The sequence below is a fragment of the Contarinia nasturtii genome, unplaced genomic scaffold, assembly GCF_009176525.2.
Source record: "Contarinia nasturtii isolate CC-2019 unplaced genomic scaffold, AAFC_CNas_1.1 Cnas_scaffold_695, whole genome shotgun sequence".
Classification (NCBI taxonomy): Eukaryota; Metazoa; Arthropoda; class Insecta; order Diptera; family Cecidomyiidae; genus Contarinia; species Contarinia nasturtii.
This window is the reverse complement of record NW_022198046.1, coordinates 12123474-12151044: the sequence shown is the minus strand read 5'-3', so window position 1 is coordinate 12151044 and position 27571 is coordinate 12123474. Positions and strand designations below refer to the sequence as shown.

The 27571-nt window shown below is 32.5% G+C and overlaps 1 protein-coding gene across 1 annotated transcript; it reads left to right on the top strand.

Annotated features, from left to right (window-relative positions):
- Positions 1-1092: 1092 nt before the first annotated feature.
- On the top strand, positions 1093-27571 carry LOC116341320 (vesicular glutamate transporter 1). The gene is made up of 11 exons (XM_031768297.1): positions 1093-1217; positions 13601-13868; positions 18595-18680; positions 18805-18952; positions 19032-19086; positions 19154-19435; positions 19494-19734; positions 19825-19897; positions 19970-20149; positions 21019-21195; positions 21309-27571. Exons 1-11 carry the CDS (start codon positions 1108-1110, stop codon positions 21486-21488), a joined length of 1800 nt encoding a protein of 599 aa, XP_031624157.1. The 5' UTR covers positions 1093-1107; the 3' UTR covers positions 21489-27571.

Below are 27571 nucleotides of genomic sequence, written 5' to 3'. Positions count from 1 at the left end.
TTAAATGGTTCTTTACTCCCTCACTGTCATTTACTTTAGTTTTTGTTTTTCGGTTCGTTTTCTATTGAAAATGGTAACGACAATTGCCGTTGCCTTCTCTCCATTGCATTTTCAATTAGTTAAAAACCTTTTTTGCTGACCAAAGCATTTATGTAAATTGCTTTTGCACATACAGTATCATTGTGTGTCGTTTGCTTTTTTGCATTCGTTCAACCCCATCAAATCATCGGAAAATGGTTTGCATTTTGCACACAACGAACATTGCAGTTCAGATAAAATTAAAATGTGCACACTCTGCATCATAGAACAAAGAAAACCTATTTGGGATTATAACAGCGTTGCCGTTTGTTCAGTGCAATTTTCGAAAGAGCAAGATTTCGAATGGTATACGTAGTACGTACACATTCGTTCCACCTGTATGATATGGTTTTTATATGAGCAAATAAAAGCGTATGGGTTGAATGCGTTTTTATTATCACACATATATGACTGAATAGATAAAACTGTTGTGGCTTAGCTGATTTCCCCGGAGATGGCTATGCTTCAAAGAAGCTCTTTTAATAATACCATTCTTCTCAACGGATTTTACATCTTTTCCAATGCGATTCTTTCAAGTTCTTTTTTTAAGTTGCAACAAAAAATATACACATGTTAAAATATGTGAGTGATTCAGATTTAAATAACATCGGGAACGGGTTAGGTTATGTAGGTTGGTTTGTTTTTTAAAGTAAGGAGCACAATTTCACTAAACATTTAAAATCTGTTGATTTTGAAACTTGTGTTAGATTTTGATTTCGTTAATCTTCTTTTCACATTTAACATTTAAATGCGCGTGCTTCGCTCGCAGATTTCACAATTCTTCTTATCTTCGCACTTGACCGTTTGACAGGTCGAGACTTATCTCTGTCAAATGCCACATGTACCGCATATATTAGCCAGTTAAAAGTCTGAAAGAAGCACGAGAAAGTTATCTTGGGAATAAGACCGTGTGAAATTAAGTTAAAATTATTTGAATTTTTGTGGCCAACGAATCCGAATCTATTCCTTCAAATCGATCTTATTTGAAAAGAAATTAAAAAAATATTTTTGGCTGTGACATTGAAGAAAATGGCAAAAGAAACAAGTGAAATACAATCAAGTGGGCCGACTCCCCAAAAAAGTACGTCTGCTCAAAGTACGACTACTCGAAGGTCAGAACTACAGCGGCAACAACAAAAGTGAGTCAAGACCTTATCTTCTTCAAAAAAAAAACACTGATTTAGATGTGAAACGTGAACATTAAATTATCAATTTGAAAGCGAAAATATGGTGCTTTTTTGTGAGATACTTTGCGGATACCAATCTTCTCAAAGGATTTTACATCCCTTCAAATGGGATCGTTTCAAGTTTTTCAAGAAATGTCTCCATCTCAAAATATGTGAAAAATTCCTCATATAGGAATAGACTTAAATATAACTGAACCCCGAGTGGATTAATGTTGGTGAATAGGAAGATTACTATTGGTGAAAAGAATTCGCTATTTCAACCAAAAATGATACAAAAACATGTTCATCCGAGAAACTTTTCTATGGTGCGACAACACATATTTCTGAAATATTGGAATTTTCTCGATAATTTTCCATACAACACATTGCAAAAGTAATTAATGACACAAGACCGGAAAACTCGAACCCAGAATAGTCAAATCCAAATAATCTCTAAATGGATTTAAAATAGAAAATATGTGAAAGAGTCAGTCATTAATGTATTTCAATGTGTAGCTGCACTGGCAGCATAATCATTCGTTGAATCCATAAATCATTTTCAATTATCTTCAGCCTTGACATTAATTGACAGTGTTGCCGTAACTTTTAAAATTAGAAAACTTTCATTCCGGGATTTTGTTCCGATTTTATGCATCAGATAATAATGAGATCTAATAATGAGCATTTCTATTATTTCAATTAACAAGTAAGCGATAAGAAAAAAATGGGATAGAAAAACTCAATCCCAACTAAGCGTAAAATGTCATTTTGTGTAGCTGTTGGCAGTGTGATGTTTCCCTTCGACAAAAAAAACTATGAAGGTGAAACAATGAAGACAAACTGAACTGAAATGGCATCAAGATCGTTTATCTAAATAACTGAATAATTCTCCCATTGGCAGTGTCGTTGTTTCAAACAATTTCCGTCGTTTTATTTTCATTGCACTACGGCTGATAAGCGTGCAATTCAAAAAAAAAAAAAAAACGGGGCACACAGATAAATTGTCGTCCGCAGTACAAAAGGGACATTCAACTGAAGATTTTGCTAAATTCGAGCGATTCGCGTTAAATCCTCGATTTTACCTTCTTTTTCATTTCTTTGGAGCATTCCGTACACAAAGTGTGAACGTTAAATACACTTGAAATGCTCGGCTAATATTTGAATAAGGTTTTATCGACTTTGGTCACACCAACAACCCATCGAAATCGGAGACTTTTTTCTTCTTTCATTCATTCGCGCGCTCCTTATCTTAAGCTTAGCATCAAATTTACACACTGTTTTGTTGTATTTTAATATCCTATTTAAGCTGCGACATTCTTATTTGATAATTAATGGATTTCAATTACTCGTTTTTGCTACCGATTGATAGTGAAAACCGTGAACATCCAAATTCACGATTTGAATGTCTGCGTTTTGTAGATTTAACAATCGAAAATAATAAATGTGAAGCAATCTTTTTCGAATTTACTTTTCATCCGTCAATGGTACCGAATGAACGTCAAGTCTTACACGAGTTTTTTTCTTCTATGCAATCGCATTACATCATCGCCTTTGGAACAATCATTTTTTTTTATGATTGACGTCTGAAGTGAAAAGATATTTTTATTTATTTGATATAAGTAGCAAATACTAGCATTTGTCGAAATGGCACGTTCCACGTGCCATTCGAGTTAATTCGGAACAATAACACTGAACAAATAAAAACGCATTTTCGTTTTCGATTTTCATTGTTAGTCATGAAAAGAAAGAACAAAATCAGTCAATTTCTGTTTTTGGATGTGATTGAAATGACCTGTTGCCACTTACTTTTCTCACTCTCGCTTCTTTTCTTTCTTCAACAAACCAATAAATGTTGTTTTTTCTTGTAAATAAACCCACTTTATATTTGTATCAAATTGGATTAATTATTATTGAATCATCAATCGCAATCAGCTACTTTGAAAGTTTGTACTTCTATCACTTTGATATGATACGTGCTGGAGTACAATTGTTGAATTCTGGATTTATTTTCATTATTCCAACATTTGTTACATTAACCATTCTAATTTTTCTTCTTCAAATGTCGTTCGCTACATTTTAGTCAGAAATTTTCACTGATTGAAAAAAAAGCAAAGCAAAAAAAACTTTCTTAATACACCCCATTTCTTCTCATACAAGGGGCAATAATATATAAAAAGAATCGGATGGAAAAATGCGGAGGAGGAAAAAAAAAGTTTTAACAACAAAGGCACAAAAAATTGGGTATCATGTTTTTCCGTGATCGGCTAAGGAAACATCTGACATGCTAGCCTCAGAATGAAATGTGTTCGACAACAAAAAAAATGTCACCACATACACAGAGATTTGTGTAGATAGAGAAAAAAAGCGATAACCGATGAAAAATTACTGTGAAATGAGAGAATTGTGTTAAGACGGAAAACATTATTTTCTCTTTTTTCCCACTTTGAGTACGGCTTTATTCACAATTGAACGAGAAGAGTTGATTGCAGCTCATATATTTTGATAACTTAATGCTATTCTCACGACTGGTTTTCCTTCATTGATTTGATTAAATGGGTTTTTATTTATTCAATGCATATGCCATGAGAAAAAAAAGAAAATAAAGAAATTGTTATGTGATTTGCCATGATATCAATTTATTATCGTTTGTGAGCGTGAAAAAAAAGATAGATCGTCCAAAAAGAAGCAAGGTTTGAAACGAATGGGCATAATGATAATCTACATTATCGAGAAACTGATGTCATTGACCAGTGTTTTAAATTTAACCGAATACATTACGTATCCATTCAATTTGTATCATTTTTGCACTCTTGATACGAAGTTTTTACTTTTAGTAGGATGAACTTTTGCATGAACAATTGTATTCTTTGGCATTCAATGTGTTTTGTTTGTTGTGCCAACAAATCCGTTCGAATTTTAATCACGTTAATGGTTTTGCCGTCAATAGTCAAACTACTTTTACTGCAAAATGTTATTGTTTGTTTAAATGGGGAGAGGGATTGAGATCATCACATCACGTTACAGTGTAACTGAACTCATTCGCAACTGTCTTGGATGTGATTCGGAAAATTGCACAGTATTTCGGATCCAATTAAAAGTTCTTTTTTACCTAGAAGCAAAAATCAAAACAATAGATACTTTCCACTCATATCGGTTGAGAAATGGCAGCTTCGAATTCAATTGTTTGATTTTGAATTGACAGCATTTTCTGTGCTAAGTTTTGAATTTCATTTCGCATCAGGCAAATTGTGTGCGTATAAACCGAATTGTAACAGTGTGAATTGTGAATCCCCTCATTTATGTTTTATTAAATGATGATTATATGGCAAAATGCGCTTAATAGTATTATCAAAAATTTCAGATGATTTTTATGGCGTGCCTGTTTCTCTGGTATCTTTTGTGATGTGTACAGCACAAAATCGGATTATATTCCCAAACCGATCTAAGTTTGTTGTCGGTAAATCATGTACTTTACGTTTTGTGGCATGATAGAAACTGTGTGACAGATTTACAAAGTTCTTTTTTTTCTCGTCTTCTGTTAATGCTGCTGCTGTATACGAAATGCTGGAAAAAGACTAGACGACTTACTTTTGTTGTCATCATCAACGTTTTGTATAAGTCATCATCGTGTAATATAATAATTTGTAAATTTGAGAGCATAAAAATAAAAGCAGTACTCACGTCGGGTGCGTACACAGCAAGCGAGCGAATGAAGTGAACAGTGTTCAACATCCCTTGATGTACCCGACTCCATGGTATTTTGTGCTAAGCACAGCAAATTTATTCATCGTTATGGGCGGAAAATGCATTTTCAAGAATCTTTGTTATAAATTTTCTATGACACATTTCACTTTGAAATTTGTTAATGATCACGCTGAGTTTTGAAACAACCACATTCCTGTGTGATGCCGTTTGTAATTTGTTAAAGAGTACATTTTCTTCAGTTTTTATCTAAAAACTTGGTTCGAGTGCTATCACTTACTGCAGTGAGAGTCGTCATCAAATGATGATCTCTTGCGGTTGCCTGCTGTTTTATGTCCACTCATTCTAACAATAACATTTACACTTGAACATAATGAATTTGACTTTTTTTTTTTCTATTTATCTATTCATGAAAATCGTTTTAGATTTTCAATCAACGCCATTTTTCACATTTTAACGGCATTCCGAATGAAAAAAATGTTGAATACAATTCGAAATCAAACGAATGTCACCATGCGATTTGTATGTTTAAGCTGATGTTTATTTGGGAAGTGTGGCGTTTTGTTAAATCGTGGAAAATCGGTTTTACCATCATTTCGGATTATGCGTTTGTTATACAAAATCGGCGCTCATAAACCAAACGTAAGCCACGAATATTTTTAATGATGGTTTGTTCATATTTGGTTTGTTTGAAGTAGCACTTTTCATATGATGATGACACTGTACTGTGTGTACTGTGTTCGACTGACGGATAATGTTCTTAAACTATCTTTTCTATATGTGTGAATATAAAACAATCCGAATCGAAATGAATCGGTCGGTCTTGAAGTACCAAAATTGTTTGCCCATCTTTCGAATGTATCTATTAAAATTCTGGCAATATTGTCGAAATATTGCTTGAGGCTGACGGAAGCAAACACCATCAATACGTGGAATACGGTTTCATCAACGCTCATGAATCTATCGACGTTATTTTTATTTGTGAGGAAGCAGCTTGTTGACACTACTAGATATATTAACGTTGAACTCTGGCTATATTGACGCATCATGATTAAACAGTGATAAACGTTTCGATGAAGAAAATTATTTCATAGTTTGCTACTCTACTTTGGGATATTATTTGGGATGGTGCGTGTGTTTTTATCCATACCGTTGCCATGAATCCAAAAAGATGAACTGATCAAATGTACAGATATATATATTATATTGGTTTCATTCACTTTATAAACCATAGTGACGTTTGTTTGTTTGCATTCCACCAATACAACATCAGCAAAGACTGCGAAACGCAACAAACAAACATCCTTTTCTACATTTCACAGACAGAAAAATTCAATATCGAAAATAAAATCCTGCCAATTCGGTTGATTGCTTTTACTGCTCTCATCCCATTCAGTTGGCCTAAGCACGCAGAACAAATAACATATACACAGATATACACACACAGCACTGAATCTCCCCTATTTTCCATTTCGATTGTTTGTGTTGTTGTTTTTTTCTTCCATTTATTTCTCTTTTTCGTAGTTTTATTTCAACGTTCATGTCTTTTCTACGCTCCCTTCATCGGGTCGTCGCCACTGATATCACGAATCTTTGGCATCACACACATCGATTTTCTCGACGGTTTTCGATACATTTTTTTGGTTTCATGCACTTTAATAAACTCACTGATTTCAACGGTGATGTTTATACTTTCTTTCTATCTTTCCCACCCCCGCTCTCTCTTTCTTTCTCTTTATGTATTTTTTTTTGTTCGCCTTCGGTTTTCTCCCACTTAATACATGATTATTATGTGTTTATGCAGTAAAGAGATCCACTGGGAAAAGCAGACAACATATCTTTTTTAAAAAACAATTCCATGGTATTTGCAACCGATTTTTTTTTTTCGTTTAATCGCAGTGATTTGATGCTTGGTGCCATTCAAGCGTTCAATAAACCGAAGCGATTTTGTGCCCAAACAATTTTTGTATGTTTTTATTTCACTTTGTTCTTAATATATTATCTGAACGTTTGAATTGATGCGAAAATGTAGGGCATTTGAGAAAATAAGTGGTTCAATCATCAAGTGCACAATTTACGCTGAATAGATGACACGCGGTTCAATTATGAATGTTTCGAAGCTTTGCTTAGAATCTAGCCGTAATGCGTGTGTTTACAAATCTTTTTTCCCACTTCCGATAAAAGTGATTTGGTTGGGAATTACAACATGAAATTTAATCCGCACCATTTTACTCTAAGCCAATCAATTGGAAACTGATATGATGTTGTGTTTATCACCCATTTATAAAAACAGAGATCAAGAAATCGACTTTGGTTTGAAAACGGCTGTGGCGGTGACGGTATCACTATCGATTTTGTTTGTGAAAACAAAAGGCACAAATCATATTTGCACTTTTAATCGAAATTGCTATTCAACAATAAGAAGAAATAAAAATGCAAAACATTTTTGCTCAATTTTATTTGAAATTAATTTCTCGTATCAAAACAAATGACTCCCATTCATAATTTAAATTTGTCCCTCTGTGTAATAAACACTTAACATTTAAACGATGTACAACCACCTGTCTGTCGCACATTTTCATTTCGATTCGAATCGATTTCAAGTATGCACACAACAAGCATGAAATAGAAAAACCAAACAACCACAAAGGTGATGTTCAACAGGTTGTTTCGTTCGTTTTATTTTCGATTGCTTTTACAAAACCACGTTCAAATACAATATTCATTTCGTCCACAGGGAATTCAAATCGTGTTTATACTTATATGTATATCCCACAATACGTCGTCACTTGTACAAAATACACTTCAAGACACGCCGACATTGCCGTACATGATTGTCCGTTGGCATGGGAAAACATTGAATAATTTATTTAATAAAAACCCTTAACTCCCTTAAGTTTGAAGTAAAAATCATTATCAAGCTAATTGCCTCAACACCTTTTTATGACGGAAAAGCGTAAGCATGCTTTTCAAATGCAAAAATATCGTTGCCATTCCAAATGAAACTGTTTTCGCTTTGAAGATCTTTTATAATATCATTTCCTCTGTTACGCCCTGCCCAGAACATCACAATTTACGTAAATGGGAATCTTTTTATTCAAAACAAGCTGCATTGATACACGTCCAAATGACGAACGTATATAAATCCTTTCATTGATCGCAATCTGATATGATTTATTTTCCTGATTGAATTTCCGCTTCAATTGATTTCTATAAATGATGTGCTCCGCTCCGAAATCTTTCATATAATGGATGTATAGTAAAATCAATGGTACGTCATCATCATCACAGCGATAGTTTCGCTGAATGTAAAAAGTACGGTCGATTTTATCGGATTTTCTGCCATTTCGTATCACTTTTTGATTTAAGCCTCATGCCCACACGAATGATGAGTACACAGCCATAAAATTTTATACGTTCAAATCATATCGAATCTTATGTGCCGTGATTTACCGAAAAAAGGAAGATATTTTTGGTTAGATTTAAAGAACCGTGTTGTTGCTAATATGCTATTCACGTGTTCGTGTGTCGTGTGCGTCGCTTTGATATATGAGTGTTATAAATTGCAATTCGCCACTTATTGCTTTATATTATGACGATTCACATGTTGGCAACGTTAAATCATAAGAAATTGATAGCAATGCGAAAGTCAGTTTTCAATCTGAATTTAATTGAAAACGACACACACCCACACAAAAACCATATAAATTGAATGAAAATCGTCAATTTGTTCAGTCGTTTTGTAGAAATGACGCCTCTTATTCATCGTCACACCGTTCATACCATTCTATTATTACGTTAAATGAACAAGAGAGATAAAAATATTTTCTGAAATCGTATTGTATTATGTATTGTATATGGTAATTTGGTTGTTTTCCTGCTCTCTCTCTCTCTCTCTCTCTCTCTCTGTTGCTCCATAATAAATCCATAATAAAATGTTACATGAGTCAAATGGTGCGATGCGATAAGAAATGAATCCGTACAATGCTGGTCCTTTTTCTCACATCATGAGCACAAGTGTTCATCGTTTAAAAGCGTGGGGTGTCGTTTCGATACGGCCATTATTTCCCATTTTCCATGTGGCGTAGAAAATACTTTTTTGTCTGATTTTCATAATGAATAAATTAATTAGTTTCGTCCTTTTTTCGATGATTAGATCAAAAAGTGAATGTATTTCCATCGAATGGGTGAAACCTTAAAAAATATGGTACCAATTAACTTTTGTTGAAAAACAAAAGACCAACCATTTTGGCATCCGCTCAAAAGTTAATATGTTTTTTCGAAAAAATTAAATGAAAATCGGTTGCTTTTTTAAATTCTGCACAAAAATATTGATGAATTTGATGGAACGAAACGTTTTGAATTCAATGTTAACGGTTGTTGATTATTAGGAAACTTCGAAAAGGCCATATATAAAAAAAATACTCGATGCTGCTCAAACGACATTCTTCCCCCCCCAAATGCCATAGAACACGCTATAATAAAGTTATAATTCATTGTCATCATATTTGCCGTGATTTATGGAGTCTGTTGATTCACCAATCATGCTCATCTGACAATGGATCCAAAAATCCGTCTTGCGTGAAGACAGTGTATAAAAAGCGAAGCAGAAAAAAATTGCGAATGGACGGAACAGAAGCCAAAGAAAATTTCTTAAGCGGAAACCAATTCTCAATGTTTTGAACATTTGTTTATATTCCAATGACAATTTAACCACAAAATTTGTACGGTTTCAAGTTATTTAAATGATTTTGTTGATGCAATAGAGAAACAAACAATGAAATGCTGAAAAAAATTGTTGGACGCTTCAAAGCCTATAGCAAATGAAATTCAATGCCATTTTTTTTTAAATTTAAATGCGAATTTTGAACAAAGCCCATAATTATCATCAAATCTAACATTTTTGAAAGCACAGCATTTTTTTCTACATAGAATGTCTATTTTTGATTTTAGTCAGCACATACATACTTTTCGATAGAAAAAAAAATTAATTTAAAACTTTATTATTAAAACCGACCAGCACGCGCCGAAAACTCATTTATCAAATTTAATCGAATTATAATTGGAAAGTTTGGCTCTAAAATCTAGAGAATGTGCGGTCGACAATATTTTTGCATGTCTGCGTATTGAACGCCTGTTGCCCACTGCGGCGACCACAGGCGCTCACTAATGAAAAAAAACCACAAAACAACTTCAGCAAAATACTATGTTCAAAGACAATTCCAATGATTGAACACCATGCTTGTCAACAAAAAACCAGTAGTTACCACCATTTCTAGCAGACTGAAGCCACATTTATTGTATATTCCAACGTAATGTCATTACATATTATTTATGATTATGTACATCACAATTTTTTTTGTTTTGCGTCTCTGCATTCCCTTCGGTTTTTGTCTACATTGCGTTTGAGGTTGTGATTCATTTGTGAAATGCTTTTTGATCATTTGTCGTTTGGCGAAGCACTTGAAAAGTGGTTGGAGTTGATTTTAAATTTAACATGTGTACGATATACGCTCAATTTTGACATGAGAGTATTTGGGGGTGGTGCAAGTGAAAAATGAACAACATTCCATGGTAAATGGCAAAATTAAGCCGAACGAATATTTCATCGTAATAGTCGTTAAGCCTAGAACATTGTTATCGATATTATACATATGCATTAGACTGACAGTAATAATGACACATTTATTATAATCATTATTGTTGAAAGAAACATTTTTTCAGCAAATTGAAAGTAATTGTTTCGAATCGATTTTTGATGCCGACTGCAGCAGCGAACAAAATCAGTTTTTTTTTAACAAAAAGCATTTCAATGCAAACGCACAGGTGTATAGCATGAACAACTGTATTCATACACGTGCCATTCATAATTGGGGATGTAATTTCGATTTAGTCGAGGAACTTAATTACGATACAGATAAATGGAACAAATTGAATTTCGATCAAAATCTTACTTTTCAATGAACATTTGAATAAATCGACAACCGAATTATAAATAGAAAAAAAATCATTGCATTATTATCTGCAAACTGAATGGTTGCGAAGATTATGCCATAAATTGATAGCATAAAATGTTCTATTTAATATGAATGTATACCTAGTTATTAGAGCTGGTATTTAATAACGGAAGATACCGTACAAATGGGAACCCTTGCATTCCTTTTAAACTTAATTTACGTGCGTTGTATGTTCTCACTTTGAAATGACACACATCAACTGCCACCAATACCATCAGCACCATATCGTCCAAATGAATATATTGCTCTCTCACTAGGGTGGAACCCGTAAGTGTATATTTTATACACAACGATATCATCAGTTGGTTTATGCAATATTAAACATGGGAGAATGTGTGATTCACACACAGGGCGCATTCGAAATTCGAAAGGGGAGAGAGAGTGGTAGCATACAATGCTGTTATGACTTTATCTCAGTGCAATACGAAATGGATATTATATTTAAATCTGGTGTTCATTAAAATCAAGCAAAATACATCGCTAATAATAATCGGCCTGAAAAATGTTCGTCACCCCTTTCTCTCTGATACACAATGGTTTTAGTTTATACATTCAAACGGCGCTTGATGAGTATGAGTTTATAAATGATTGTCATTTACTGTTGCTTCCTATTACAACAGCATTCGCCTTAGAAGCAGTTTTTTCAGTTGCTTTTCATAGCATGGTAATGATTTTATAATCCCGTCAACAATTTGATGTGAAGATTTTAAATGGTGATAATGGCGAGTAATTGGAGCTAAGCAGTCCTATTATTATGTATTCAGATGGGTTTTTTGGCTAATCCACTTTATTTAGATGCTTAAAGACGATTTTGTTAGAAACGGACCATGTTCAAAAAGTACTTGAGTGAAATTCGCAGACAGGTCTTCGCATAACTTTGAAAACCGAATAAAATCAAACAAGAAACAAGGCAAAAAATCAGCTCAAAAAAGGTCTTCGTTTCAATTTATATAATAAATCTCAAACTTTCATCATCCATCGAGTGTATTCTGTGGCGCGTATTCTGTGTATAGAAAATACATTAATTACAATTTCACTGAACACAAAATAAATATTTGCATGGATTCAATAAAACTCTCAGCAATAATGTATCTGTTTTTTGTTTAAATTGTTGTTGACGATTACAACAGTAATTTTGGGATTTACCCGTTTCGAAAAAATATTATGCATCTTTCTTCAATCGAGAGAATCGACATGTAATTTTCTCGGGCCGAAAGTGAATTTGGATAAAATGTGTATACGCTGTTCAATCAAATATTTAATCAGTTGGGTCGAGAAGATCATTATTAAACGATAAATATAAATAAATGCCGTACCTTGGTCCCGTTCACAATGTACGAACGCAAATTTAAATGATTACATTTAAATAAGTAAACAAAGGGTGCATCAATGGACGCTTGATGTTATCAGATGATTTTCATTCAATATCACGATCAACGCATTTTAGTGATGCTTGTTTTATAATGTTGGCACACAATTTTAATAATCTTCTTTTTCTGCCATATTGTTGTAGTGCCGAAATGCGAGATGAAGTTATTTCTTTTATTTATTCGGGAAAATCAATATGGAAAAAAAAAATCCGAACAGCAGTGATGACGAAAAAATTGCGTTTTTTGTCGCGTTTTTGTCGAAAGTGTTGGTTGAGTGGCATTTTCTTTGAAATTCAGTTGTTGAATAGAGAATACAAACGCTTCAAGAACACACTTTAAATGGTTTTTTCTTCTACAATTGATCCATTTTGTTAGAGAAAAACATCAAATTTCACCACTTTACTCGATTAAATCGAGCTCAGTTTCTTTTTTTCTTCAGTAAAAATGCAAAATGAGATGCGTAGCATCATATTGGTGGTGCTGATTTGCCCATGAACACCAAAACACATGAACGAACATAAGGAAATGACATCAAGTGGTTTCATTCAACACAGAACGTGCTTCAGCTTTTGATGAATCTTATTGTTATTGAGCAAAGAAGTTGTGTCGCGAAACGATGCGGCTCATAAGACACTCATACAATGTAATTACGTTTGCACGATGCTCGTTGAGCATATTTCTTAAAGCGTACACGTTATTCGATTTGAAAGAGCATCTTCATCATTTCATTTCAACACTTCTGCGATTCTATTTTTTCTTCTTCCTCGGATATATATATCATTCAGTTGCCACTTGACTAAATTAATTTGTTATTTAAATTTAATTATCGTTTCGTGTTGCGTTTCGGACGACACTTGCAGACTCGCTAAATTTTCGATTGCGATGAATATATGCTCATTCAACAATGTCATTTGATAATTTCCACCAAATTGAAATTCCAATTGTTTCAGTTTTCAATTCGTATTTTTTTAGCAGCTCATAAAAAGTGGCGGTATTCATTTTCCAACCAATTTTTAATATCAAATTCACGATAAATTTGTTCGATTCCATTCTCTTTTTTTTTCACTTTATTTTTGATATTTGAAGCTATTCGTAATGCTCATAACTGTCATTCATTTATTTTGATCATTTATCTTGTTTTCATGTGAAAATCTGATTTAATTTATTTATGATACAATTGAAATCATTGATACAATTGAATCGGATACAATTGAAATCATTGTAAAGACTCATTAATAAATTCTCTTTTATATTTTTTCGTTTTCAGATTAGAAAAATTCGATCAGTTTAATCAGCCCAAACATGGATACGATAATGTTAATGGTGATATGGATTCACCAACTTCGTTTGATGAAATCGAACGACCACCGTTACGACACGTCGATAAGTATTGTCGCGCTCAATGTTTGAACTTGAGTGCTCGTTACACCGTCGCATTTATGGCTATGATGGGTTTTATTATCTCATTCGGTATGAAATGTAATCTAAGCGCTGCTAAATCCGAACTATATGGAAAGAATAATACAGAAAAGGAAGTAAGTATTTTTCAGTATTCCATGACTTTTGATACAATGCAAAAAAATTAATTCTATTCAAAATCTATTTGAAAAACGGAAAACCTTTTTTATCTTAAAATTAGTAATTAATATTTCTATCGTGTTCAAAACATTTTAAAACAAAAGCCAAAAGATAAAAAATCTTTGATTAGACTTTATCAATGTCGTCTATTCTCATGTATGATTCTCTCTTGTCTATTCATCCATTCAAAATGCCAAATAAAGAGTCTGTGGCCTATCTTTTTGTTAAAATCGATGATCTGATGTATGAAATATTTCTAAGTTGAAAAACTGAAATGATAAAATTTCCCTTTCATCATAAAATACATCGATAATCGTCATGGTTATGCCCGTCGCTGTGCCGAGTCAAGCAGCATTCCACGTTAATATTGGTTGGTTCGTTTTTGTCATCAGCATGCTTGTTGAATGGAATCAGGGGCGGTGAGCTGTAAACACAGATATGAATACGTCGGTAATATGCATTAAAACTCTTCATTTAATGCATTCTTCTCTTTCTTCGTGCACAGCGCCCACTTTTTTTCCTCATTTCACTTTTGCTTTTTCAATAGACGATTCCATTCTTTTCTCCCATTGCAAAATCATATGCCGTTCATGCCAAAACGAGAGCATGTCTTCTGTATCATATACATCAACCGTATTATACAAAAAAAAAATGTTAGATCTGGGTTGATGAGGGGCTGTTTTATTGTAAAATATAAAATATGAATACAATATTCGGTTGCATAGGAAATTTAACTTTGACAGCAAACGGCATTTGTTTGTAACAAAAATCAAAAAGCGTAACAAATTAAATGTCTTAATTTACGTGCTCAAAAGCCATGACGAAATTAATAAAGAAGCCAAAAAGTTGGAAACTTGGAATAGAACGTTTTTTGTCTTCTTCTTCAAAAAGTAGCTGCATGCAGTATTCAAAAATGAACATTTTGTTAGAAAAACGATTGAATAGACCATTTTCGCGGTCGACGAAAGAAGATTAGTTCCTTTCATTACTTGTTTTTTTATTTTTTTATGTTTTTAAGTTGAAATTTGTTAATAATTTTTGTTCTTTTACGTTCTTTAAGAATTGACATTTTTCACAAACTTTTCATTTCAAATTTCGAAAGAGAAAGCAAGAGAAAAGTGAAAATGGCGTTCATTTGAAATATACTCACAATGCGAAAATTTTATTTCATGGTTGAATAATGTTCCTTATACTCCAGAAATATGTCATTTGTCTCATTTCATTCGACTTCCTAAAGGAGCCTTTTTTTCTTGTTGTAAATGGTTCGTTCGAATTCGATAAATCGAGCCCAACCGTCAAATGTACATTATAATGTTTCGAATAAAAAAAGGGAAGAGAGAGAGAGAAAGAGATGAGTTATTCCATGTAAAAAGTCATTTGGTTGATGATGATGTCCCCAGCCCTTGTTTCCTGTTTGCCAGCACATTGTTGTTGTTCTGTAGTTTTTCCTTTCACAATCTGGCTCAGGGAATCAGGAAATGGAGCAGCTTTTATACGTATTTGGTGTGCATTGTATATGTGTTATGGATGGTAAATGCTGCTGTTATATCCGCAATCGACGTCGTCGAATCTGGAATATGCGGAAAGTATTAAATGGAACAATGTTTGCTTGCTTTCATCGCAACCCAATACCCGTCACACATACACATCCAAATACGCTTTGGCTATACACACAGATTATGACATAATTCATGTTTTATGCAGAAAAAATAATAATAATAATAATATGGAATTTCTGCATCAAAATCTTATGTGAAATGTGTGTATGACTAGATCGGGTGAATGTGTAAAATGTGAAATTGTTGTTGATGTATTTGAATTGATGACGTCTGCTGATATTATTATTATTCGAATGTGAACAATACCCCGAGTGCCGGTTGCCTTTCATAATTTTGTTTATGAATTGGAAATCCTCTTTATTGTATTCTATTTAGCCCATAGCAGCAGTCTATTAATCCAAAAATCAAATTGTGAATCGCTCATTTGAAGCAGTGTTACACTTGAATACTCATCAACTCAATTCATGCTCACTAGCGCATGCCGTGTTTTTTTTTCTCTCCTATCTTCTTCGATGATGATCATGATGACGATATTGAATCGCATTTTATTTTCCAGAGTGGAGGATTGCAATACTGGGACGCTGTCACAGAGGGTATAGTTGATTCATCATTTTTCTGGGGATATTTTGTCAGTCAAATATCTCGCTTCATATATTTAGCTCTGTTATTTTATTTCTATTTTGTGGCAGCAACGCTCCAGATAAAGTAATCAAAAAACAACAACAGGAATCAAATGCGAAACATCAAAAAATAGTGAAAAATGTCAAAAGTGAAAGATTCAATGTTAGTTTTGTATTGTAAAGAACAATGCCAAAAAGTGAGCCAGTTGTCATTGCTTGTAAATTTGTCCAACCCTGCGACTATCATAACAAAACAACGAACGTTTAATTCACGATAGAAGGATTCACTCGAAAAATCAAATGAATTTTTTCAGATATAAATATAAAAAAAATTATTTTATTTTTATCATTCCAATTATTTTGAATGATAAATACTTTTACTTTTCCGCACACTTAGTGTCAAAATGGGTCAAAATTTACGACACTCCAAAAAAATGTTTTCTGGACGTTTTCGAGCCCAGAGAACCCGAATCAAGCCATTTTTAGCATGGTTGTTGTAGGTCTGTTCCACTTGGTACGTTGTCCGCCGTACGCATGTCGTTGTCCGCCGTACACGATGATTGAGGGTCGCGAAGAAAAGAAATCTTTAGATTCATCATTTTTGGTTGATGGACAAACCTTTCATGTCTGAAGTGATACCCATGAAAAAGAGTCCAATTTTCGTCCAAGTCATACTTTGTGTATACTTAAACACTCAAATACTAGGGGATATCCATGCGAATTAGAATTAGCACATTAGCAAAAAAATAGGGAAATTTACATGAAGAAAATAGCAAAATTAGCAATAAATAGCAGAAGTAGCACTGTACACGTATATACTTTAGTAAGCATTTATTCTTGAATATATTGAAATAATTAATTGAAATAAAATTCACAAAACAAATGAATTGAATAGTGTTGAACTAAAATGTATCAAAATATGTAGTTAAATACGCTTTTTCTCATTTTTAAACAAACATATATTCAATGGCACGTAACCAAGCACGTTTCATCTGTATTAACTACAATTTACGAATTGCAATCGGAAATGTAGATTTGATGACAGATTTCTTACTGAAAACGTATACGCTAGTGCCTGCTTCAAATATACACGTTGAAAGTGTCAACTTGAAACATTTACGTAAACACATTTCAGTTATTCGATCATGCTGTCAATCTGACGAATGCGATATTTTTGACGTACTAGAAAAATTAGCAAAAAATAGCAGTATTAGAACAAACTAGTAGAAATACTAGCAGAATTAGTGAAAACTAGAGAGAAATAGCGTTTATTATTATAAATTATTCGATCTGCAATTCACGGTTATCCCCTAGCTCAAATATATTGATTTGGGGATCTTTTTGGCACGAGAAAACCGAATCCGATGTTAGTTTTAAGATACAATAAATGTTTGACACAGTTTCTTTAAAAAAAACCACAAAAAATTGAATTTTTGTATGGGAGCCATACCTGCATGATTTTTCCGAAATTCATCTAGAAATTTTTAAGATTTTCATCTTATCTTATTGATTGAGATGATTAATTATAAGCAAAAACAGTGTACCAGTCACAGAAGAGGTCTTGTATCACTTCGTGTCCGTAGTTTTACACTCATTAACTCAATTCATGCTCACTAGCGCATACCCAGAAAGAAAAAATGTGGTATTTTACCAACTTTTCGAAACTACAGGTGATGCTAGCCCATGAATTTTGTGAATGTAATGAAGCAATTGTTAAAACTTATTCAACTAATAGCGAGTATCACTTACAGTCGGCTTTCAACGCGACTCGATTTAAGAAGCGCCATCTCTTTCACGCCAGGTTCTCATATATTTTTTTCTTGCAAATATTTTTTTCTTGCAAAATTGTATAAATTGAATAAGTTTTGCAATAATAATAACGAAAATAATTAATAGAATTTATAATAAATAAAAAAATTGAAAAAACACTCAAATATCTTATATTATATGATTCACCAGAATAGCTTCACTTCGTGTTGTTTACGTTGTTTCTTTTGACAGATATAAATGTTTGACAAATACATATTTTCTCCACGTAACCATCTCTACATGGTCTACAAGGCAAAGCTACCTCATAATACGAGAACCATATAATATAAAATATTTGTGTGTTTTTTCATTTTTTTTTATTTATAATAAATTCTATTAATTATTTTCGTTATTACTATTGCAAAACTTATTCAATTTATGCAATTTTAAAATTTTGTTTGCAAGAAAAAAATATATGAGCTCCTGGCGAGATAGAGATGGCGCTTCTTAAATCGAGTCGCGTTCAAATACATTGTCACTATAGAACGTAAGTGACACTCTACTAATAGTCTCTTTTGAAAAATATGCCTCAGAGATGTAAAAAATGGTAAATTTAATTCGTTGTTGGTTGATTTTATATTAAATCTACCAAAATTGATTTAAAAATACCACATTTTTTCTCTGTGTGTACCATGTTTTTTTCTCCTATCTTCTTCGATGATGATGACGATATTGAATCGCATTTTATTTTCCAGAGAGGAGGAATGGTACACTGGGACGCTGCCACAGAGGGCATGGTTGATTCATCATTCTTCTGGGGGTATTTGGTGACCCAAATTCCGTTAGTACCTTTGCGTTAGTAGACGCAAAATTTTTTTTTGTTCAAGTTAAAAGAAATGTTTTTTTTTCTGTACCGAAAATTCACAAAATTATTCAATAATCATTTATTTGCATCCGATCAAAAGAGGCGGTTTTTTAGCATCGTTTTTCCCAGCAAATCGCATCTTTGGTGTGGCCATTATAACATCAGCACTATTGAATATGACTGTTCCGGGTGTATTAGAGAATCTTCCCATGTTGATAACGATTCGAATTATGCAAGGTTTGGTAGAAGTAAGTACACACCGCGATTGAATTCTTGACTTAAAAAGTAATAGAGAAATGTGTTCATACCTTTTTTTACTATTAACAGGGTGTAGCGTATCCAGCGTGTCATGGTATTTGGCGTTTTTGGGCACCGCCAGCAGGTATGCGTGTAAAACAGTGTAAATGTATATGAACCATGTAATTCACATTACTTATTTTTGTTGACAGAACGATCTCGATTGGCGACCATTGCCTTTTGTGGTTCGTATGCTGGAATTGTGATTGGTATGCCCATATCTGGATTTCTTGCGCAATATATCAGTTGGAAAGCTCCATTTTATTTCTATTCAATTGCTGGCATCGTTTGGTATTGCGGTTGGCTTTGGTTAGTTTTTGAACGGCCCCGTGTACATCCAACAATCACAATACCAGAAATGAAATACATAGAAAAATCACTTGGCGAAAATACGAGCCACACAATGCCCACAATATCTTCTACTCCATTTGAAGGTAAATACCATAACCTTACATTTATCTCACATACCTTACATTTACCTTACATTTGAAGATATCGCGAAGTCAATGCCCGTTTATGCAATTATTGTTGCCAATTTTTGTCGATCATGGAATTTCTATATGTTAGTGCTGTATCAAAGTAAATTTATGGAAAAAAGATTTGGCTACAATACGTCAGAGGCGGGTTTAGTTAGCGCATTACCACATTTGGTAATGACAATGATAGTTCCTTTTGGTGGAGTACTAGCCGATCACCTACGCAAAACTGGCGCTATGTCAACAACAAGTGTTAGGTAAGTTCGAGAGCAAAAAAACAATGACACACAACAAATATTACGTCCTCGTTCTAACTTATTGTATTCTTTCCTTTTATTCGATTCTAGAAAACTTTTCAATTGTGGAGGCTTTGGCATGGAAGGTTTATTCTTTTTAGTCGTTGCACGCGCAAGTACAGCGGTAAGCATGAATATTTCAATCATTAAATGATTGCAAATACCATATTAAATTCGTTTGTGTTGCGCAATTTAGAAAGGTGCGATGACCGCTCTAACATTTGGTGTTGCATTCAGTGGTTTTGCCATATCTGGTTATAATGTGAATCATTTGGATATTGCGCCAAAGTACGCTAGCATATTGATGGGATTATCGAATGGCATTGGTACATTTGCTGGCCTATGTTGTCCGTTCGCTATCGACTATTTGACCAAAGTAAGTGTTTATTCATCAAAATCATTTATAATTTGCTTAAAATCAGAGACGGTTTTTCAGAGGAGAAGCGCTCTAAGGAGCTCAAAGTTCCTACTCAGTGAGAAACAAAATATCATGAAACTGATAAAACTTTCATCGTGAAAACTTGTGAATCTTATTTTCTCACCAAAATACATAATCCCAACAAGTTTAAAGAAATGCGCATTGAGAGCATAGTACATCCCATACCAAATTTTCACTGTTTTTTTTGGAATTTGTAAAAATTTTCAGAATGTTATTTTATTACGAATTAAATAGCCTGCGCAAAGTTTCACGACATTACGATACCATAAAAGTATGGCTCCCATACAAAATCGACATTTTTGGTGATTTTTTCAAATTTTTGTACGTGGATTTTTTACATATATTTCTCCGAAAAACAGTGTCTGTTTAAAAATAAATCACATGGAATGTTTTTTTGCGACACTTTGATATCATATCACTACTATATAATATTATACTATTCTATTGCCGCATATAATTTTGCAAAAGAAAAAAAAACTCCCCCAAAAAATGTGGACAGCATTCGGTTTCGATGCCAACGCTTTACATTCGTTCGGCACGAATGCACCTCATTCAATCAAGTTAAATCGAATTCTTTAAGCTACCATTATATTGTTCACGGTAGAGAGATTTGCAACGTCAAAAAATGCACTTGTTACTAGTGTGGGTGTTTTTCGGCGTTAAGATTTCGATTCGATCATTTTTGCTATAATGGTGATTTTACTAGAAAAAAATCATTTATTTCATCAGTATTTTTCAGCTCACGTTATTATGCTGCCAAAGTTTTATGAATAGTGTTTTGAAAAATCGTCTATATTTGTTTCTAGGATGGAGACGGATGGTCGGTTGTGTTTACAATTGCTGCATTGGTGCATTTGTTTGGTATAACATTCTACGGTGTGTTTGCGTCAGGAGAATTACAACCTTGGGCCGAACCGCCCGCTCAAGAGCAAACTGTATGGAGTCCATCCAAAGTCGGTTATCCAACTGCTGAAACTGCATTTGTATGTATTTTTCTATCATATTTTTTTTTGCTTCTCTTCAAACAAAAAAGTCCTTCATCATGATGATTGTAACCATATTGTGCGCATTTCGGTTTTAATTTCATATTTATTAGAATGAGTCGGCTGATCCAACCACTCAAATTAATATTAATGCGGGTGCAAATTACGGTGCAGTTGGTCATGTGGCAAACAATCCATTTGCATCAAGTGCCGCATCGATGGTCGAAGAACCAGTTCAACCAGAAGCCAGAGATAAGTACATGCACGGCACGACAGACGACAGATCATACTAAACAATATCCAAATCGGTGAAAAAATTTGTATTCATTTTTGGGCCATAAACAAATGAGAATTTTATTTACTGTTATCAAATAACTATTTGTTTTGTAAATATTTCTTTAGAAAAAAAAAGTATTATATATATAAAACATGAAAACAGATTAAATATATTTACTGAAAAATAGACGTTTCTTGAAAGGTATTTAATTACTTCAATTAGAACATCAGACGGAGCATAGCCCTGATTTGCATGTTCTCATTCTTCATTCACATAAATTTAGTTAGGTTTTTTGGAATAAACAAGTGACATTTGTAGACCATGTTTCGTTCAAAAAATATTGTAATTAAATCGAGAGCCAAATATAAAAAGAGATATGTCCCAGAAACAACAATAGGGTAAAAATTGCACTGAATTGAAAATTTGCACAATGCACAAATCTAGTTTATTTTGAAAAAATTCTCATTTATTTCGTTGTATAGCACCACAATCTGTCAGTCATATCTTATGCACATATATATTTTCAACACTTTCATTGTTATTTAAATGCACCAGAGATATTTTAATTTTTGTTGTAGACACAACACACTTCGCTGTTGAATTGTAATTCATTTATTGTAATGTTCAGTGTTTTCCATTTGTTGAAGATAAATAAATAAATAACGCACATTCTAGTCAAATAAACATAAGTCATCATCATATCAATGTATGATAATTGAATAGAAATATGATTGAAGCCTTGCCATACATATTCGTTTTGCTATAAAATACCAAAATATGGCATAGCATCACTATGCACTATCCGAAAGTGCTTGCTGAATTACAACGTTAGCATAGTATAATCAGTGAAAAATTTCAGAATTTTAATTTGCATTGCCATGGACGGCTTGGGTGAATATTTCTGTACTTTTTCCAAACATTGCAACATATTAAAACAAAAGTAAAAGAAGAGGTTCAAATTAATGCATAGTATGATTACGCGTACGTGTATATAGATAATATATGATATTAATTCTTGATTAAGGCTCTTGTAAGTTTTCCTGAAAATTGCGTTCTACATATATATATTTTGATTAAATCATCGGTTCGTAAGAGATTGGCTTCAGTAGCATTGGTTTCAAGAAATCACTGCGAAATTTCAGAAATTCTATATTTACATTTATCATTTGTTTCAATTCAATAAGCTTTCTATGTTATTTTTCATCTAAATCATTTCAAAGGTATTAAATTTTTTTCGTAACTTCATTTCCACTACGAAACTTTCACGGAGCAAGACGGAGTCAGCGTTTTTTAGAACCTAAGTTTTCAAAGAGTTGACAAAGTAAGGGTTTTGAATAAAATAGAGCATGAAAAGTAGAAGCCTTCTTTTCAGTGGTGGCGAAACTTTCTACTAAACTTTTCAAAAGACACAACTTTTCATTTTTAATCAATAAAATACACCGATACTGTTAGCGAAAAAGCTAGTAAAAACTTACTTATTTTATTGATATTTTCAAAATTCATTTCTCTTCTCGGTAAATTAAACATCAAAGTATTTTGTTTTTGTTTACTATCCACCGCAGATGTTTTATGTTCAAATAAAACTTTTACTAACGTTCGAAATGGCTTTGCATTTTTAATTCAACAGATATTTTTTTCAGAGCAATATATGAGAAGGAGGGGCACTTTGAGGAGCAGAAGGAGGCACTGATGAGTGGAGCAAAATATTAAAAGTTTAAAAAAATTCAAATTAATAATAAAATTAAAATTTTCGATATTTTTTAACTTTAAATATTTCCTCCCGTCCTCCGTCTCCTCCTCACATATATTGCTCTGAGAAACAGTCTCTGTAATCCATGTCTTTTATGCTTCTCTTCCATCAATCTTTCTAACTCTGCTCTCATTCTGGCCGCTATAATTTTTATAAATTAAATAATAATTTCCTTATTCTACAAGTGTAAAAATAATAATTAAAAAAACCTACTATTCAATTCAATTGACATTATGTCAAACTTAGGCGTTAAGGTTATTTCAAGTTAAAGCTGTAATTATAAATAAAATTCTTCAAAACGATGCTCACTTTCCCGTAATGCAAAGTAAAACAAAATGTAAATATAGCAAATGGAAAATCAATTGGCGGTAAATAGTGACGACATGACAATAAATCAATAATAAAATCTATCCTCGATAGAACTTAAGATGTAAGAATTTTAGCATTAAGATACCTTTAAGTCAGACATTTTCGTTTAAATATTGAGTATAATTTTCAAATGAACTGAATCGGTAGATCATAATTTTGTGTTTATTTTTGAGATTGAAAATGATGAATTTGTTATTCTCATAAGTAAATTTTTCGGATCGGTTAAATCGAGATTGGTCGGGAATGTGGAATTATAGGCTTAAGAAGAATATATACTTTTAACTAGAGTGATAAGGCTTTTGTTCGGGGCATTGGAATACTGTTTTTTTAGCTCAAATTCTGCCTTTCAGTTATATTCAGTCGTATCAAATCCGAAATACTTCACTATCGTTTGTCAGTGAGTTTCAACTGATTTATGACAGATTTGAAAGCATTCGGACAATATACGACATTGGAATTTCCATCAATTCGAACTTGAAACTTACTCATCCATGCATTTAGACTGTATGATGTTGAAACAATTATTCCATCGAAAGAAGACAAGTTCGAATTGAAGCTTAAGCTTAATTTACATTTAAGTATCTTATATTATGATTTATTTAAAGAAATTATTTATAATGAAATGATTATGGCCATACTATTCATAAGGTTAAGATAATTAGTTTTAATTCTAGTTTTATGACATAAGAAAATTATTATAATTACAAATAATTAGTTTGTTTAGTTTTTTTGAGAGAACTCACTCTCAAAGGCTGTGTCGACAATAAATATCGCGAAAAGCACGAATGGATTAGACTAAACAGCGTAATAACATGTAATATAATGATAGCAAAATGAGATGAAGCCACGACATAAAATGTATAATAGTGGAAACAAAATGAATAAAAGCCACTTATAAAAATTAGTCGAAATTTATCACACATCGACCACATACGTCACACATCGAGTTTACAAGGTGGTTTTACTCAATCCATATTCTGAGGATAAATTTGGTACGATTTTCGGGAATTTTAATGCAAATTTCGGAAATGTTGGTACGAATTTTATCCAGATTTTTTCCACATTCATTTAGTGAATTAAATTAACTAAAGGTGAAAAGGTTAATTTGGACGATTAAAATCTCAAGTTCATCCCTTCACTTTTACGCTCTAATGAGTGAATGTCAGAAAATTGAAATGCACCGACATCGACTATGTACTTATAATATTTAATTAGTCATTTTCAGTCACATCAAATACGCAAACCAAACATAAAGCAATAGAATGTTCTTCTCCATAATCAATAGTGAAATCATGTGCACCATGTGTGCTCGATATGTGTATGTGTGTGTGAGCATGTTTGAGAAATTAATCTATATAATTCAAACGAAATTTGTACTATATAAGGGCATAATTGTGAAAAAACGGTACTAGAACCGGCCACATACTTGCTACCTTAAAATTGCTGATTTATGACAATAAAACCAATAGTTAAAAAGAACGAAATTAATTTGAATGAATAAATATCAAATTATTTGTGTGAAAATAGGATGAGATAGAACAATTAATAATAAACACTTAGATTATAACATTTAGATAATTAATTATGAAGACTTTTCTGATTTATTTTCTATTCTAGTGTATTTCGATATAATTGTCTATTTAGCAAGAGTTGACGCTTTCACAAACACTTGTGCATTTTGTCAATTCTTTTCGGTTCATTTTTCGTTCGTTTTAATTTTTAAAAGAAATTCTGTTGCAATATTCAATGTGTAGTTTAAACAAACAAACAAAATGTTAAGTATTCCATCGAACTCAAGCCCTAACAAAGTCATGTCCTTAAATTGCATCATTTCGTCGAATTGTGATATGTATGATTGCTCGCAAATTGGAAAAAAAGTTCTAATAGTATTAATCTTTCTATGTTAATGTGTGCACATTTTTATTTCGATTTTCAAAATACACAATTATATTCACTTCTATTCGTATATGCACCACACTATTTCATGCACTAGCACGTACTTCTTAATTACTTGATGCACTTTAATTTATTTGTTTTTTACACAGACTGTTTCTTGGAGTGTAGAAGTGTGCTCCTCAGAGCGCTTCCTCACTGCTCTGAGAAACAGTATCTGCTTTTTTGTTCATTTAGTGAAAATTGTATAAAACTAAAATGTGACTCCCTGCTAATTTGGAATTATATGATAACAAGAAGATGTGTAAATGACTTAAGTTTCGTCGCAATCGAAATCATAGCAAAACTTACTTTTGAGCATGATATTTAGTTTGAATTATGATTAATAAACGTTTAGTTCATATATCACATTTAGTCACTTCTATTCCAATTTAAAAAAAAACACCTATAGCTGATAAGTTGATGTAATAGAATTGCTGACAGCAACAATATTCTGAACAATAAACACAGTTGAAGAGCACGAAATGGTCACAGCATCAAAAATGTGCCCAAGGGCCACACTCGAATGAGTGAACTTGACTCTTGTTGATGCATCACCGCTCACATTTGGCACACTTTTGAATTTGTGCGAACATGCTGTGAGTCGCAGCTCTGCAGTATAATACAGAATATTGTTACTCCCACCAGTTCGACCTTTAAAAAAATGTTTATCCAAGAACTGAGAAAATAAATTGAGATCTCGTTCGAGATAGAAAGAAAACCCTTAATAATCCGAAACCATTACCTAAACGAATTGCAAAAAAAAAACATATTTACGATTCTTAACAATTATATCGTTGTTAAATGTTTATATAGATGTAGATAAGTCAATTTGAAAATAAATGGACGCAAACATGGTCAAAACGGAAGAAGAAGAAGAAGAAAGAGAAGAAAAACCAAAAGAAATTTCAACCGCCAAATGGTTCATTTGCAATGCTGTATTTAGGACAAAATTAATTTCATTGTGAATAATTATTATAAAATTAAAAAGAAGTTTTTAAACATAAAATAAACAACAAAATCACACACCCATACAAGAAATATCAATTAAAAATGAGATGAACGATGGAGCTTCGAATCACAGTGAACATAAAACGGCAATAGACATGACCTAGATCAATAAAACACCGAATATTTATCAATACATTAAAATATATATACACACACGCAAAACCGTCGGTCGATCAGTTTGCATTTTGCATATAATATTAAAAAATGAATATTTAGATTGAGTGTATGAATGTTGAGAAATGAAATTGGGAATGTAAACAGTAACAACAAACAAATATCACGCAGCATCAAAATGAAAACGCTTAAGATAAATTATTATAGCCAAATATATCATTGGAAATGAAAATGACATTGATTATATATATATATCCACAAAACAACGATGCAAGATTGTGACTTTGTTCCAAACAAAAAAAAAAAGAAAATGCGCAAGTTGTCAAATTTCAACAGTATACAATGGACAAACCGACAACAAATAAGAGAAAACAACAAATTCTTCCCATAAATTAATCTGTTGGACATAATTTAGAGTATTTTGAGAAAAAGTTAAAAAAAAACACAAATGCGAATTACAAACCAAAATCATTTGAATTGTATAAAACAAACGGCTATTGCCATTAAATCATTTCATGAATGGATTTAAAGAAGAAAGCAAGAGAAATAATAAAATGGCAGAGATAAAAATTAACAATTATTCAATGAAAAAAAGAAATATAAGTATTTCCAAACCAAATTGACTATACTATTCCAATTGAAAGACAAAAACATAACATTAGTTGAACATTTCATTCATTACACATACAATTTATTTAATAAAAATTATTAACAACTTTAAAATTATAAGTCTGTCAGATACGAAGAAAAACAAAACACACATTCAGATTTTTGCTCATACCACAAATACCATAGAAAACAGAGAAAAAAATACAAATTATGAAAAAATGAGGAAAAAAACACAACATATAACATTGAAAAATGTAATTTCAAAAATAGAGACAGAATAATAAATCTTATTATATACTGTTTAAATAAGTCAA